General features: G+C 39.7%; 1 protein-coding gene across 5 annotated transcripts in view; it reads right to left on the bottom strand.

Annotated features, from left to right (window-relative positions):
- Positions 1-16496, bottom strand: part of EXOC5 (exocyst complex component 5) — a 30053-nt gene that overhangs the window by 13097 nt on the left and 460 nt on the right. For 3 of the 5 annotated variants that reach the window (XM_068398573.1, XM_068398575.1, XM_068398574.1), the window contains exons 1-10: positions 16312-16446; positions 11629-11720; positions 7895-8042; positions 7303-7497; positions 3005-3069; positions 2540-2568; positions 2281-2390; positions 1755-1799; positions 1515-1655; positions 345-427 (exon numbers count right to left, since the gene is read on the bottom strand). In XM_068398573.1, coding sequence (XP_068254674.1) covers positions 345-427; positions 1515-1655; positions 1755-1799; positions 2281-2390; positions 2540-2568; positions 3005-3069; positions 7303-7497; positions 7895-8042; positions 11629-11720; positions 16312-16338 — 935 coding nt within the window. In that variant the 5' untranslated portion in view covers positions 16339-16446. Of the gene's footprint in view, positions 1-344; positions 428-1514; positions 1656-1754; positions 1800-2280; positions 2391-2539; positions 2569-3004; positions 3070-7302; positions 7498-7894; positions 8043-11628; positions 11721-13563; positions 13612-16311; positions 16447-16496 lie in introns of those variants that run through there. The other 2 variants (XM_068398576.1, XM_068398577.1) reach the window with 2 other exon arrangements.

Raw genomic sequence — 16496 nt, 5'->3', positions numbered from 1 at the left:
TTCTAACAGCTTTACATTTAAGTAAAGAATTTCACATAATTCATGTTTAATTACATATAGTACAATTGCAATCAAATGAGTCGCCAGTGAGAGGCAGAGGACTGGCTTCTGCACAGTTTTAAAATTACTCTTGAAGATCACTATACTAGAAACTTCCCATTAAAAATAATAATGGCAATTTTAAATTTTCTTTAGGAAAGCAATCATTGTAAAGGTTAATGGCCATAAAAAATTCCAATTTTTACGAGAAGTTCACATTTTTGTCTTCTCTTTCTACATCTTGATAATAAATCAATTACAAGAGAATACCTACAACAATAATTTCATCATCAATATATAAATACCTTGTATATAGATCATAGAGATTCTTAAGATACTGTTCTGCATCTGACTTCCTGTGTTCTTCTAGCTGGTCCTTCACATAACTCTGTAAAATTTGGGTACATCTGTTGGAAGATTAACTAGCAAGCACAGGTCATACTCACTACTTGCTAAATTACATGTAATTTACTGCAAAGTGTATATCTAATTCATATATTCTTTGTTTTTAAATCCCTAATTTACAGATCCTGCATTATCTACAGATAGAATTAAATGCATCTTTTAGAAGAAAATTATTTGATAATACAAAGCAGTAGTGTGTGAAGTAAAGACAAAAGACAGATTGCTTTGAAAATACGCTTGACCAGCAAACATAAAATCCCCTCTTTTTAAGAATCAAAAGCACCGGAGGCCTAGGGGCATTTCTGCAGTTGACAGTAAGCAAAGGGGATGCTTACATATTTGCTTATCATAATACATACACAAAGCAGATACAAGCTTAGAGCCTTCTTGTCATTGAATATTTGGACAAAAATATTATTTACCATAAAATACTAAGTCAAAACTGACACACAAATTCGGGGTTGAAACACAAGCTCAATCTCTAGACTATAAGGAGAATGACATCTACAGGGAAATTGCTTTTTGTAACAAATAGTCATGTTGTTGACTTTATGCACTTAAGTGAGTGTATTTACACGACAGAAAACTTAATATTTTCAACTATTCTAGACTTTCATATGAATATTGCATTATCTGCAAGACAGTATTCACAACAGAAGTTATTTTCACTTATTCAATGCTAACCCCACACATGAAACCCAATTCCAAGAATGAACAGATTAAAGATACTTATTAAAAGTGAAACTTCTTTTCCTGACATATTCTTGGTAGGAGGCATACAGAAGAAATCAAATATGCATACGACATCTTATGAATTAACTGATGAACATACTGATTTTCCCTTACAATTTTACATATTGAACTTGAGTATTTTCAGTCACACTGAGCAGATTTATTTGGTATAAGGCTCGACTATCTGTCTGAATTGTTACAGAGCAATCAGCTGTGATTCTACATCCTTATACAAGATTTCAAATATTGTAATTTCTCATTAATTGCTATTATTAGATACAGTATTTTTGGATTAAAAGTCTCCTTAATGAACTTCAACATGTTAAAATTTGAAATACCTGAAGTTTAACTTCAAAGATATTTTGAATGAGTTTGGCTAGCACAGTCTCTGGATTGCTAAAGACTTCTCCAACTTGCTTATTCACTCGCTGGCAGAGAATGGCTGCGTCTTCAAAAACATCATTCCTCAGGAATGCACCCTAGGGTTTTAGAAGCACATTTCACAATATATTTACAATCACCTATACGACTAAGTAAATCCACACCCAAAGACATACATGTAAAACAAAATGCATTACCTCTTGACACTGTTTTATGTACACATCAACGCAATGGGAATAGCCCTATGGAAGGAGCAAAACAACTCAGTGTTAAAGCAGGTTCTCCATGCTTTCAGTATAGAACAAAATCAAGGAAATACAACCCCTGTGAAAAAAATTATTTCAAAAAAATAGATTCATCAAAAGTGTAGACTCTTCCAAACCCATTTTTGTCACAAACCTAACGTAAGTTCACTTATCGCCACTCTACATGGATATACACCACAGGTTTCAACACTCTATCTCAAAGCATGAAAGTCAGTTCACATACATAGAAGAAAAGATTATCTTAGAATGTTCTCTACCAACACTGCCTCAAATCCCCCAGCATCTGCCTCCTTTATGCCCCTGCACTTGATTTCAGATGGAACATCTCAGTATTTTTAAAGTTACACGTTATCTGATATGGTGGTTGTGGCCATGCAAATACGTTCACTTAAAACAGGCACTTATCACATCGTGGGTTGTTTTATTTATGTTTTAAATTAACACACTAAGTTTTTACCTTAAAATGAAGCAAAACTGCTGCTACTTCTCTCATTCTGGAGATTTCGCCTCTCCGCTGTGCGCTGGTAAACTCTTGAATTAGTTGGCACTCTAAGTCATGGTACTTACCTGGAGAGGAAAGGGGATAACAAAAATCCATCAGGCTATGTAATACAAGCACTGACAAAAACTGTAATGCTGACAGTATTGCATACTTCTCTAGTCATCTTTAACTATTCAAATATAGGAATATGGATTGAATTGGATAGATAACTTACTTGCTATCTTTGATTTTACTTCAGAAAACCTGTTAATAACAAAAAATACCATGATTAAATTCAAATCCACATCACAAGAGAAATCACAGACATCCTAGATTATAAGTAACAGGCACTTGACTCAAAAGTGAAAACACTTAACACAAAGACGACAGAAAAGTTACATGCTTTATATCCATAAAAACCTACAAGCATCTAATTCTAATCTAGCATTAAGTCAGCACAGCAAAATTATCCCATTAAAAGTCTGTTAAGCAGTTTAGGATGTGTATGTAAAGATGATTCTACAACAGGAGTGCATGAACACAAATCTGAGAATAGAGGACAGAGAAATAAGCACACAATCCATCTCAAAAGCTACATGAATCACCAAGTAAAGCACCAAAAAAGTAGACAAGGGAAGCATCAGAAAATTATAGCTATGTGAAGATTATTTGTTTTAAAGATGTTCAGATAGAATTTTACCTGTCAAAAGGCAGTTCCTGTGCAATCAAATGCAGTTTCTGAATAATATCAGCTGCCTCTTTAATCTGTAAAGAGTAAAACATGGCAGAATTATTAAAGAACGTCTGAGTGTGGGCTATTCACTTCCCCCCCCTCCATGGACCAATTTTCATACATGTCGTTCCTATTTCTAAAGCTGGTTGAGCTGATATACCCATGGAAGAGATCACCCCCTTTAAGTTCCTGTATGTACTTTTATGATGCTTAAGGTATTTTTTTTAACATAAAGTCATATAGGTCAAAATATGGTAAAAAGTCTTGTTATATGTTCACGTTGGGTGTGCCTGTGTAGGTGTGTAAGCTCCCTGGACAAATAGCTCATCCCTGCACTGTGCCAACATAGCTATACAGCTCGCAGACCAAAGATTCCTCAGGGCTGATTAGATCAGAATGTGGCTAGAGGAACCTCATCAAAATTTGCACCCTTTCACTTGGGAATAAAACAGATAACTAACACAGAGCTGGCTAAACTGTGACATTATACTTTACAAGTGATTAGGATAAAAGTCTTACTGACTCACATCCAACCAGAAGAGATCTCTGTTGAACTCTGAAGCGAAATGGCTAGCAACGCCTTCAGACACATCAGGAAAAGCACTAGGGAATTCTTTGCAACTGATGAAATTAGCTGTATAGCTGTACCCAAAAAAGCCATGACAATGCTCAGCATGGAGAGGGGAGGAAGGGGAAAAAGGGGATCAAAGCAGAGCATAGTTGGAGTATGCCACATTCTCCCAAGGAAGGAGAAATGGAAGCTGTATTTTCTATAATTTTCTATAATTTCTACTATAAACTCTGAGGTCCAAAGCAAAGATCAAGATGAAAGTCAGTGAATCATGCGTCTACAAAATAGGAATAGTTGCATGAATACAAAAGCTAACAAATGAAGTTAAGGCAGCATGCAAATTTCTGCTCTGTCCTGGACAGCAAAACCTTTTATCATTTATTCTTCCACAAACACTCAGCATGGGAAGTGCACCTAGTTAGCGCTTAGTGACTGTTCCACTAGGCTGATTAAAACTATAGAAAACATCAGCTTGAAAATGTGAGGAACACAGCTGGTTGCAACTGAAGTTCAGTGGGTTTAAGCACACAGTGTTGACTGGCCCAAAGCGGACACAGTTCTGGGGTGGTTTTACAGGCTTTATTGTACTGTCTTGGTGACTGGAAGGCACCTCGAAGGGGCTGAGGAAAGCTCCAGCTACTACTTTCAAGCAAAATCTTTGTAAGGTGACATAATGGAGAACACGTAGTTCAGAACATGGAGAACATCTTGTTCTTCCTGTTAGTCATGTTCCAGGGAACTGGAGGGAGAGGAAAGGAAGTAATGAAATCCTATTCTCCCACCACTTCGAGCAGGTTGGGATTAAAACTTCTCAAGAATAGAACAAGACACACAGGTAAGAATACAGACCACAGGCATCATGCTAGGTTGGTTGTTCAGCAAAAATAGGGGCTCTTATAAAGTATATCCATTCTACTTATTAAGAGCAGCTTATGTTTCGAACTGTCAGCTTACAATAGCCTCTTAAGTCAAAAGCAGCTATGCTCCTCAAATAAATCCAATGAAACAGCAGTTATTTCTATTAGCTTACAGCAATCTTAATACCTAACAGTTGTGATCAATACCAATGTCATTAGAATAGTCTATATATTAGCAGTTATTCACCAATGTTACCAAAAAAAAAAAAAAAAGAAAAAGAACAAAACATGACATATATGCAACATTTTCTTTGTCTCCTCTTCACACGATAGCTGTTAACTAACTTAGATTTTATTGAATTCAGGGCCTTTTCTTATGCACAACAGAAGCCATGACAAATCAATTCTCCATGGTTCCTGCTTAAATCCAGACATATTTCATTTTTAATTGAATCAGGCTTCTGTAAACTATTAAATCAAAATAAATATAGGTTCTGTAAAATACAACTTAAAGGCTATAACATACCTGGAAAAAATATGAAAAATCATAGACAAGTAATAGCAAGAGAGAATTTTAACACAAAATATTTCTATGAACAAGTTAAAAGGCATAATGGAATAATGTTGAGTACAGAACATAAATGGAGAAAAGGATGTAAGAATAATAGTAAACACATTAAACGCAAGACCGCTATCGTATGATAAACAAGTGAGCTGCTATGTTATTTTGATAGTTCATTTTAACTGGAGTGATTTGCTTACTTCAAGACTCTTCAGTATGGGAGAGGAACTGGGTTAGCTGGCAGTGTAAGGGAAATTATAAGAATTCAGAGGATGAAGACACACAATACATAGCATGAGACAAGACAGCAAGGAAAAACCTTCACAGAGACAGTAAGTTAGCAATTGCTCAGTGTGGCTAGAAGAAAGTAATGTGGGAAGCAACAGCTTGAGTGTAGGAAAAAAAAAAAGGAATCCAACAGATTAAGAACTGACACTACTGAGAAAAATATGAATTCCCTAGGAAATAACTGCATTATAATTCCTTCCTTGCCTCTCCTTTCACAGTATCCCCTGCCCTCAATGTCTCAAAGTAAAACCCACACTTGTGAGGGATGGCATAGTACAATAACATCCTCCAAAACACTGTCTAAAACCCACATCAGCTCAAAGGTCAGAAGACAGTGACAAAGCATTAAGGGTCTACATTTAAGAATATTTTTACTATCTCATACTTTAGAACTATTTTTAGTTCAAAGACGCCTTAAGATATGATAGCATATGTCTAGGCAGGTTCTTCTACACTGTTTAAACGGGGAGGTAAAACGTTACACAACAGTACTAACCCACCTTGACTGAAATCTATCTCTGTAAGATAACTTGTATCCAGAAAATCTTGTTTGTGTTCCCACACACTTCCTCTGCAGACTGGCACAAGACTTCTGGCCTTTATTACATTCGCCTTCCTCCACATTTGCTGAATATCTTATTATTCTTCAGGGTGTATAAAGATAAATTTGTTTACCAATTTCCAGGTTTACCCTATTCATCTACCAGTCTTTTCAGATCCTCCAACAGAAAGTTTTGTAAAACTTTGTTATAAGTAAAGTGAAAGTTGAATTCTATGAGAGACTCAGACAACACCTAATTCTCTTTAACTTATGCTTTATTATTTAATATGTTGTCATTAAATATTTTCAAAAACATTTTTTTTTTTCCCCAAGTAGAAATAAAACATAAGAAAAACTTACACAGATCTGGAAAAGGCTTTCCATAGAACAACTTTGTTATGTTGAAACCTTTCTGTTTTTCCTGGAAGTTTTTATGCGCTCCCTCTTTGATTAGGGCAAACTATCAACAGGTAATTACCACATATCCACAGACCATGAATCGAAAGTCACTATGCAACTGACTTCTTGGGAATACACTATATGAAATGATTAGTTTTTTCATTTCCCTGAGAGATACCTTCAGTTCAGTAGAGAGGGGATGACCTATTCTCGGGTCCTTTATGAGCTGCATTTCAAGCACATATTTTTTACTGAATGTGCAAACCAAGTTTTTGCTGTTCCCACATACTGTAATTTTTTCCTGACTACAATCATACCACTGCACAGAATTTAAGAGTGGGAAGACACTTCAGGACACATGTCAAAAAAAGAAACCCAAACCAACAATTTTACTTATCTTTCAAACTCAATAGGGAAATCTAATATGTGCCATTTTGCTTACAGCTGGACACTTTTCCTTCAGTTTATTTCTATTAGCCACACCATTCAGATTATATTTGCTTCAAGAACATACTCTTGAAGCACAAGAAAAAACAAATGCGTTAACATTTCTTTGAAGTTTTCCTGCCCAGTTCCTCTAAATTCAGAGGGTGGAGACGTAACCACAGGACTACACAAAGCCCAAAGGCATGCTGTGACAAAAAGGTATCCAAGGCCAGTGGACTGACCCAACAGAGTAAAGTTTCACAAAGAAATTGTATTCAGAAACGTTGTGCATTACAGGGTGGATCTGAGGCAAGCGGTTCAAAGGAAAAAGGCAGATATTGTACGTACTCTAGAGTTGCCCTCCCAGCATTTCTCAAATCTCTGATAATTTCATAAAATGAAAAATGCCAACATTGCCACATTAAGCATCACTGAATACAAATGCTTTATCAGCAATCTGCAGCCTAGTGTTGTTAATTTACATTTCAGAACAATGAAACTTTAACAAGTCAGTCACTCACTGGTTTGAAGTCTGACCATGGTAAGTCATGGTAGCAGCTTGTAATTAGGGCAGTACTGCTTACTGCTTTGAACTGCTTTCATCCCGCTGACAGCTCTTACCTTTTCAGAGTTTGTAAAAACATCAGACTTCAGCTCTCCATCCAGAAACTCATTAAAGTATTTCATCAGCTTCTGAGCCTCCACAGCCCGTTGCCGTGGCGTGTTTACCCCCTCCAGTTGGTCGCCAAGGTGACAGACCTTAGTTGCTACATAGCTGATGTGCTCATCTAGTTCTTGGAAATGTTGGAAGGCAACCTGGGAGAACATGGACACGGACACAAAACTCATGATTTCCATTTACTGTACTTTATGAAACACTGGATTTACTTCAGTAAGAAGCACAGTGAATGCAGGCATCAGTTTTCCTGGTGCTGTATCTCAGAACTACTCAGAACCACTAATCAAGCACACACAACTTCTTAAAGTTTAGTGTCTTCCTTTAAACTATTGTGAAGACTCACTACTTTCAGAAGAGCTAACACTCATTAATGGAACATGAAAATAAGCCCCCTTTGACAGGGGAAATTGTTTTCCATCAAACCCTCTTTATTTTTATCTCAAACAGTAGCATGCTGTACCAAGAAATGTTAATAGAGCCTGTGACACTTAAAACTTGCACAGCTTAGCACTGACTCAACTCTTTAGATTTTACCTGGTTGCTTTTCTGCAGCTCTTGTACTTTCTTGGCAAATTCCTTTGCTTCCTTCTGGCATTGCTGTTCTAGTTTCTCCACCTTTCTCTGAATCCTTTCATCCATTACCTGCAATTCTTGGATATGATTTACAAATTCTTCCAATAATCTGATTTAAAATAAAATACAGTAAAGCAGACTTTAGTTTAAAAGACATTGTCTTCTGCAGTGACCTTTAAAAACCTCAAAAAAGGACTTGCCTACAATACTGATATAATAATGTCTAACTTAAAAATGCTGTTTTGTTTTAAACTATACTACCCTGATTGTTTAGAATGCTATGCCTACATAAAAGCTATGTTATCAGGTAAATGGTAGGCTGGGTGAGAGGGTAATACCTAAATACCATTCACTCAAGAACATTGCTCTGCCATAGGTACAAAAATCCCTATATCCTCATCTTCCCTAAATAAGTCTCATCAGAGCAAAGAGAGCTTAGGCCACTACATCCCTTCAATGTAAGGGCTATAACAGGAAATTATTTTCTACTGTACTGTACATGTTACTGTAAACTTGTAAATCAGCATCCTATTAATAGGCAATGAATACAATCAGTCTCATGATGTTGTTTTGGTTATAACCATGTTGCTTCCTGACTTCACTTCTTTTCTTCCTGCCATTTTAAGGGTTTTTTCTGCCCTTTGCTGTCCCTTTGATTTTTCTTTCAGACTCACATTTTACTCTTCCCAAACACAGTACATCTGAATGCATTCTTAATTTCCTCTATTCTTTTTTATTTCGTTCTCGATGTCTCTCTCATTCCTGTTTTTGTCCATTCTGTCCCATTCCAGTCATCTTTTCAGCTTACGCTTTTCTAAACATCCCAGTCACTGATGCTCAGGGAATGGATTATTCCCAGATCCTCCACAGCCATAAAACTCATGCTAATAACTGAAAAAATATGACAGATTGGAGAACTCTGCTGTCCAGGTTTAATGTCAAAGCAGAAGAGGAGAGGAAATGGGAATCCCTTCCATGGAGCTATTTCTGGACTACTCAGGAATCTGCATTTTCACACATAATCTGTTCAGAAAGTATACTGCGAATGTGAAGCCCTTCCAAGCTGCAGCGCTGGTGAAAGGCAGAATGAGCTGTTCCTCTCCTGGCTCCCCATGCACAGGCTAGAGACTCTCAGCAACCAGAAGGGAAAAGTAGAATGGATCATTCTACCCTCACACAACTCCTTCACAGTAACAACTACAGTACCTCTCTTGGCCAACATCTAGAGCCTTCTCCGAGTAATGCCTAAATGATACTAACGTGATTCTCTTTAGTTGCATGAAGGGTCACCAAATTTTCAGTTTTAACTTCCTCTGCTAAAATCATTTGCTTTTACCCTGCTGCTTGGAGCATGCGAACTGCCTTTTTGCTCACTGTACTGGTCTAAAAACCTATTTCAATTGGTATCTTTACAACAGTAAGTGACTTAAAGCCACAACTTATTAAAGAAAACTGGATTGGGGCAGATGTTTATGACTTCTTTCCTCCACTTCCTCCTTGCCAGAAGCCCAAGAGTAAGCACATTGCATTAGATTCCACAGAAAACCACAAGGGACAGACTTAAGTTTACAGAAGTATTTTAAAAATAAAATGTAAATGATAGTGACTGACACAAAGCATACTTTCAAACAAAAGCCTAGAGAAGTGCAGATAGTTTCTATTCATTTTAACAAGCTGATTCAGTTCAGTTTCAGGTTCGTTTTTTAAACAGGTATTGTGCCAACTCAGCACTTACTCAGCAATAGAATTCAATATAGTGAGAGACAGAAGAATGCTCAAGTAGAAGAGGTAGCTGCAGGTCAGGTTTCTCAGAATAGAAATAAAGAATCCAACATTCTTTCTACCAAACAAAAGCATCATCTTCTAAAAGCAGAAAAAACACACAGACCAAAAGATCTGTTTCTTTTTGATATTGACTTTGGCTCCCTGCCCAATACTAGAAGATCCCACAAGAAAAATATTTACTGTTGCAGGATTCTCTCACTTGTCCTGAAAAATATGAAAGTACATCACAGAAGTTAACACAAGCAAACCAGCAGAAATATAGTATATAGGTTAAACTGAGTTGGAATTGGTACAAATCATTAACTATAAGGTATATACTAGGCACAACTGTGGAGAAAGAGCTGCAGGAAGCAATGTTCTGTATTTCCAGGCTTCTTCCTGCTTAAATCACATGTAAAGCTCTGAATAGGATACAGGCCCAGGCTGAACATCAAGGGCTCAGCATCTTGCTAGAACTCCAACAATATCCTTCCTCTTCTCCCACACCTCCAAAAGGCAGACTGCTCCAGAAGGAATGTCCTTTGACAGTGCTAATGAAGCGTTTCGTATTTGCTTTTGAATAACAACAGTTTATCTATGAAGTCAGTAATTCCTAAACTTCTTAAGAGTTCTAGCTCAGGTTACTACAATCAATCTCAATCTGGAATAAGATCACGTGGATGAGAAGTCACGAAGGAACAGCTATTGCACTTTGAATTTATACCACCATAATCTACATTAACGTTCAGGCAGCTAAATTTTTTGTTCACCCTGCCAGCTCAACAGCTTTCCAATAACCGTAACAGGAAGGTCAAGCTCATCTCCCAAGTTATAATCATGTGAAAAACGAAAACACTGAAGTTAATTACATCTCTAGAAAGACTACCAATACTGGTACAAAAGCTAAAAAGAAGCACTATTTGAAAGAGTAACTCTTTTCAAAATAAAATAAGATCCAGAGGTTTGGAGTACAAAGCGTAGATGTTGAATGCTGCTGTATAAAATTGTGATCTGAGTTACCAACGCACCACCCGATGCTGGCCCAGTAACCAGAGAGCCGGCTTCTTCAGGTGAGGTTTCTCAACAGAGAAACCAGCTCACCACAAACAAGAGAAAGTCCTGCACCATCTCCTCCTTCCCCACTTCCCCTAACCTGGCCTTGCTCTTTCCACGCCAACATTTGTCCTCCCCAATAGCTCACAAGTACACAACCTCTTCCCTTTGCACCTGCTCCCAGGCTTCTCCAGTCCCCCAAAATTGTTTTTTTTTTCTTGTCAAGTTAGTTTACTGGCATTTTAGTGAGTTAGATTAGCTTATCATGAGATCATATGTCTAGAGCTAGCTTAAGATGAGCCATCACGGTGTGCAGCTAATAGCAAGGAAGAGGGGCACAAGCCCATCCCCATTCAGCAGCAGCAAGCTCTTCACTTACTTCAGACTATACACACAAATTCAGTTTAAAACAATCTAAGTCAACATTGCCATGTTCCTGTCTTTCTTCCCATCCTACCTGTTTGTGTCTTTTGTTTGCACCAGGACTGTAAACTACTAGGTCTTACGACAAACCAGCTCAGGGAGGTAAACTAAGCAACAAACTCATTAAATTGACTTAACTATCATAGCAGTGAAGCCTCATATTATGCTTTAATCCAGCAACTCTAGTGCTTTAGAACATTCATGTTTGATAAGGACAAACAACAACAATTTTCCTTCATTCAAAAGGTCCAAATCAGAAAGTGACTTTCCCTACTCTTGTTACTGAATAATTGGTTCTGAATAATTGGCTCATGGTCACAAATTCTAGCAATTCTCCCAAATGAAAACGTCCTTGGACACACACCAACGCTACATACAGGCTTTTTGTTATATGTGTAATAAAACAGTACAATTAGAGATACATTCACTTTGACCATTATGCAATTTTATTTTACCTTTTTGGATCAAAAGCTTCTCCACCTCTGGAACCTCCTCCAGGTGTTCTCCATGCCAGGCGTTCAATGTATTCATCTGCCACAAAAGGCTCCTAGCCACAGAATAAAAACTCCTTACAATGGGCTGCAGCAGGTAGTTCCTTAAGCAGCTGCTCACACATCATTTTGAGAGCGTTTAGAAGCTTTGCTACAATCAAGAGCGAGTTCAGTGTTGACAACTACCCCGTCACCTCTTATGTTTACATATTTAATATAGAAAACGCTGTTCTTAATATGGTGGGTTTGAATATGTAGTCTACAGATTGTCAGGCTACTAGCAAAGGATTTGCTGCAGGTCTGTGAAGAGTTGGCTCCAAATTACCTGTCCTCATTTCCAGGTGAGCTTATAGCTTGTTATTACAAAGTGTCTGAAACATGCAGCAGCTACACTGATTTGAGATATTACATCAGGAGACCCAGCCGCCTGCTGTGTATCAAATCAGATAGGAGAACTGATCTGTCTAAAAAATTACGCAGCAAAGTAAGTTTTCTTTGTAGTTGCTCAACTCTGATACAGTTTGCAACATGGTATCACATGCAGAACTGACCAAGGCACTGCCCTGTGGCAAAAACAGTGCGAGATTGCCACTGGACACTATGCAACACCGAAGCACAGCTGCAGAAACAAAGCAGATAAAAAGAGGAAAAAAATAAAAAGCAAAGCAAGCATATAAAGATGATGGACTTGACTTTCCCAAGAAGGAAAAACAGGGCATGAGCGATACTAAAAACACAAGGTCACTTAAGTTTCTTCCATAATATTTGCTGGATCTTCCATAAAAACACTGCACAGTGGTGAAGAGTTTAGATTATTTTTCTACGCAACAATGTTTTCTGAAAGCAGAGATCTCCTTATAAAACCAAGAGCTCCTATTTCAGTTGGCCCAATACTTAAACCAGCTCAAACATTTCTTCACATAGTTAATATTAAATACTCAAAACACAGTCCAACATCTATCCTTTAAAAAATTAGTATTTATCACTTCAGCTTCATTGGTAATCTAGCAGCATTGTTTAGGTGCTAACATCAGCACATCTAAGGTCAGTAAGCAAAGTATTCTCACAACCACCAGGATCTCATTGAAAGCTTTTAAATTACACGCAGCAACGGTTCTAAACTGTGAAACAAACCTAACACAGAGCTGGGAGTGGCTCTGGTTAATAGTGGTATTTGTCACAACTCATTTCTGATGATGAAGCATGTGAACGTGCCACCACCGCTTTTGCTAAAGCTTGGTTTAAAAAAATAAAATTAATAAAAAATAAGCAGACCTCCACAGGTATCAAATTGGTTCCTGTATCAATAGGTCTAAAACCTTGTCAGAAGCAATAGGGAGGGGAAAAGCAGCATTAGCCTGTTAGTTTAATAACTAAAAACAAGGGTTGGAAAGCAAATATTGCCAGTTTAAAGTTTGTCATTCCTCAGAAGCACGTTATGCCCTGTCCAGTCAGGCCCAGCTATTAAACAGAAATATAAAAATTCTTTAAATATACTTTGCAACATGCTAAATCCTGCTAGACAGGACAGAAGTTTCACCCTTTCAACAGATCACCCAGTAACTCCTCATCAAAGACTGACTAGAGTAACTGTCCTGCTCAGCCTCCTTGGTTAAGCTTCAAAAATAACTGGATGATACCACATATAAACCATTTCTCTACAAGTCACTCATCTCTTTAACCCACTTCTTCCTGATACATAACATTAAGTTTCCTTTACGTGTATCCTCTTCATCAAAAGTTATAATGCAGTGTTTTCATACCAAGCGTAAATTCTCTCCTTATGTCGTCTTTACATCTAAATGTTTGGGAACATTTTTGCAGTTTTAATTATAGGTGAAATGAACCATTCAATACAGTAACATTCCCTTCAGGGGAGTCCTCCAGCTTCATAATTACCTTATGGCTCTTCGCAGCACTTCTCCTTTATATGAAAATCACAACCACAATCTTTCCTCTGAAGATCGTGTAGTTCAGCTGGAGTATCACTCTAGTTACAAGGATACCAATATCAAGTACAGCGCTGTGGAAGAACCCTGCATAAAAGGGGCACCGTTTACTGATGCGCTGTGTGTGTATGTAACATCATCTACATTTCTCCCTTCCTTCAGATGTTTGCACTAAAAGGTAATTCTCACACAAACACATAATGACCTTGAATTTTTTTCTTTGGTTTTTTTTTTTTTTTTGCAAAACAACATTTACAGAGGTTTTCTGCTAGCCTGTTAAAGCCTCTTCTCCTAAGGAAGTCTGATATACATGCCCTATAAAAAAATTATAATGCCAGTCTTGCTCTATGCATTACACCTCTGTACTCCTCCCCTGCGTCCCAAAAACTAGCCAGGCACATGGCAACAAACTAGGCCAAACTGAACCGGCAGCAGACCAGTCCCCTCTGCTGCCCTTCCCACAGCATGGGCACTCACGTGCGTGTCCCCCTCTTCCGCAATGCTCATCCCATCTCCCAGTCTGCCTCTCTCCTTCTGCAACAGCTGCTACTCCGTAGAAGCAAAATGAGCTTTTTCGTCCAAATTTTCAGAAAGGGTGCGCTAAAAATAATCTACTTGATTTATAAAGAATAAATGAAGTTCAACAGTGTCTTTTTAAGACATGATTTCACAGGTTCCACTGCAAATCCAACACTTCAGTTTTGTTTGTATATCGTATCTTCTACATACATTTGCTCTTTTTAATGCTGTCTTGATAATAGGGTTACCTATAGCTGACAGCCTAATTCCTATTTTACGGCTCCTATCCAGTTCTGCAGAAATTGCTGAGAATCAGCTATTACAAATGTCATTTGCAAGTCCTTTGCCTGTTATCAGATGAGCCCCAACAGTCAATTTCTTCACAGCTTTGAACCTCCCTCTAGCTCTAGATGAATTATCATGATCCTATCCATTCAGCCAATACTACTGATTTAATAAGAGATATGCCTGAAGTGGATGATAACCTGGTTTTATCTGGTCTGTATATATGAAACTAAACTGGACCAAGCCACATTAAAATCCAGTTCAGCAGTAATCATTGTTAAATTAAGTTTTGAGTTATATGAGGGAGAACTGAGTCCATGTTGTGTCCATTTTCAGCACAGATCCTTCTACACAACATCACATATCTATACTGAAAATGACTTTCAAACCCACTTTTGTGTGAACATTGCAGGCAAATACCACCCTCAGTATGCAGCTCAGGGTTACTCCCATAATAAGCATATGTTTTCATGTTCTAACCTTCATGGCAGTGACTCCAAATTAACATAGTAGGCAACAATAACATCACGAACATCAATAAAACCCCTCTTGCCTTTGGAGTGAAAGAGAAGCGAAAGCAGAAGAGGAAGAAATACTGGTTTCCATACTGGAAAACATAAATTCAAGCCCTATCTCCAGGAAAAGGTCTCATCTACTTTGCAATTGCATCTTTATTGCTGTTGGAAAATGGAACAAATTGTTGCATGACCCAAAGCAGCCAAAACATACAGTTTTCTTCCCATGCCCATGTTATCTCAAATTCAACACCCCACAAAGGACAGAACTGCGCTGTCATCACGTTGAGGAATCAATGGACTCCTAGGACAGCTAGAGAGGTGTAGAGAGGGGACAAAACCTGGCACCCAGCTACTCAGAACATGCTATATTAGTCTTACTATTTTTTTAAACCACACCATCCAGCAATGTGAGTCATAACACTCATGTGTCATAACAGTGATTCATAAATACGAGTGCACACAATGCATTTATATAAATCACAGATAGAGGATCTTCCAGAGAAACAGGAAGACCTTTCCTGAAGGCTGGGCAAAGCACGTCCCAGCGTTAAGACGCCAAATGAACAACCGGCTCCTGAGTGACTCAGAGAGCAAATACAGGATACCTGGTAACGATACCATATCCCCATGCACTAGCAAGTGGGGACAAACACTTTCTATTAATCACAGGTCACATCATGACAGCCTGTAGCCCAGGCTGGGAGAGAAGAATTTGCCAGACTCCTGCTATATTCCTGCCCCGCTTGGGCACGGCCTTGGGCAAGCTATTCAGCTTCTTGTGCCTCGAACTGAGGCACAGCGGCTAAAGGGCAGGCAAAGTTATTTCCTTATTTCAGAGAAGTAAAAGCTGCCCTAAGATACCACGGTGCTGGCGTCGAACGAGCCTGTGCCTTCGGGTGACGAAGAGTCGCTTTATCTGCTCGGCGGTCGGGCCTGGCACGGCCTGTGACCCTGCTGAGAGCAGCACCCCACCCGCTGCACAGACCCGGGAGCCCCAGGGAAGGAGGCCCCGGCGCAAGGGGCACCGAAAGCCCACGCCTAAGGAAGGCTGCACTCCTCCCGGGGCATCACCCACGCTCCCACCCCGTCCCCTCAGCCCCTCACACCGACACCCCGTTCCCTCAGGTCCTGGCACCGCGCCGCTCGCCCCTGCACACGCCCTCACCGTGGCCGGGAGGGCCCGTTCCCCTCCCCGCGGCCTCGCCGCCCGAGCAGCAGCTCGCTCTGGGGGCTGCGCCCCGGCCGCGGCGCGGGGAGGCCGCCGCATCCCCTCACAGAACCGGCCGGCCCCACCGCCGCCTCCCGCTCCCGGGCCCAGCGCGGCCCCCTCCGCCCGGGCAAGCCCGCAGGGAGCCCCCGGCGCTGCCCGCACCCACCTCGAAGAGCTCGGCCGTGGTGGCCATGGCCGCAGGGAGGAGGGCGGCGGGGCTCCTCAGCGGCCCGCCGCCGCCCCGCCGCTGCCGCCCATTGTGTCCCGCCGCCCCGGCAACAGCAGCAGCCGCCGCGGCGCCGCCTCCGCCCGCCGGAAATGGGCCTGCGCCGGGCGGCCGCCGCCGCGCGC

This window comes from Nyctibius grandis, chromosome 4 (assembly GCF_013368605.1).
Source record: "Nyctibius grandis isolate bNycGra1 chromosome 4, bNycGra1.pri, whole genome shotgun sequence".
NCBI classification, from domain to species: Eukaryota; Metazoa; Chordata; class Aves; order Nyctibiiformes; family Nyctibiidae; genus Nyctibius; species Nyctibius grandis.
This window is presented reverse-complemented; position numbering and strand designations above follow the sequence as displayed.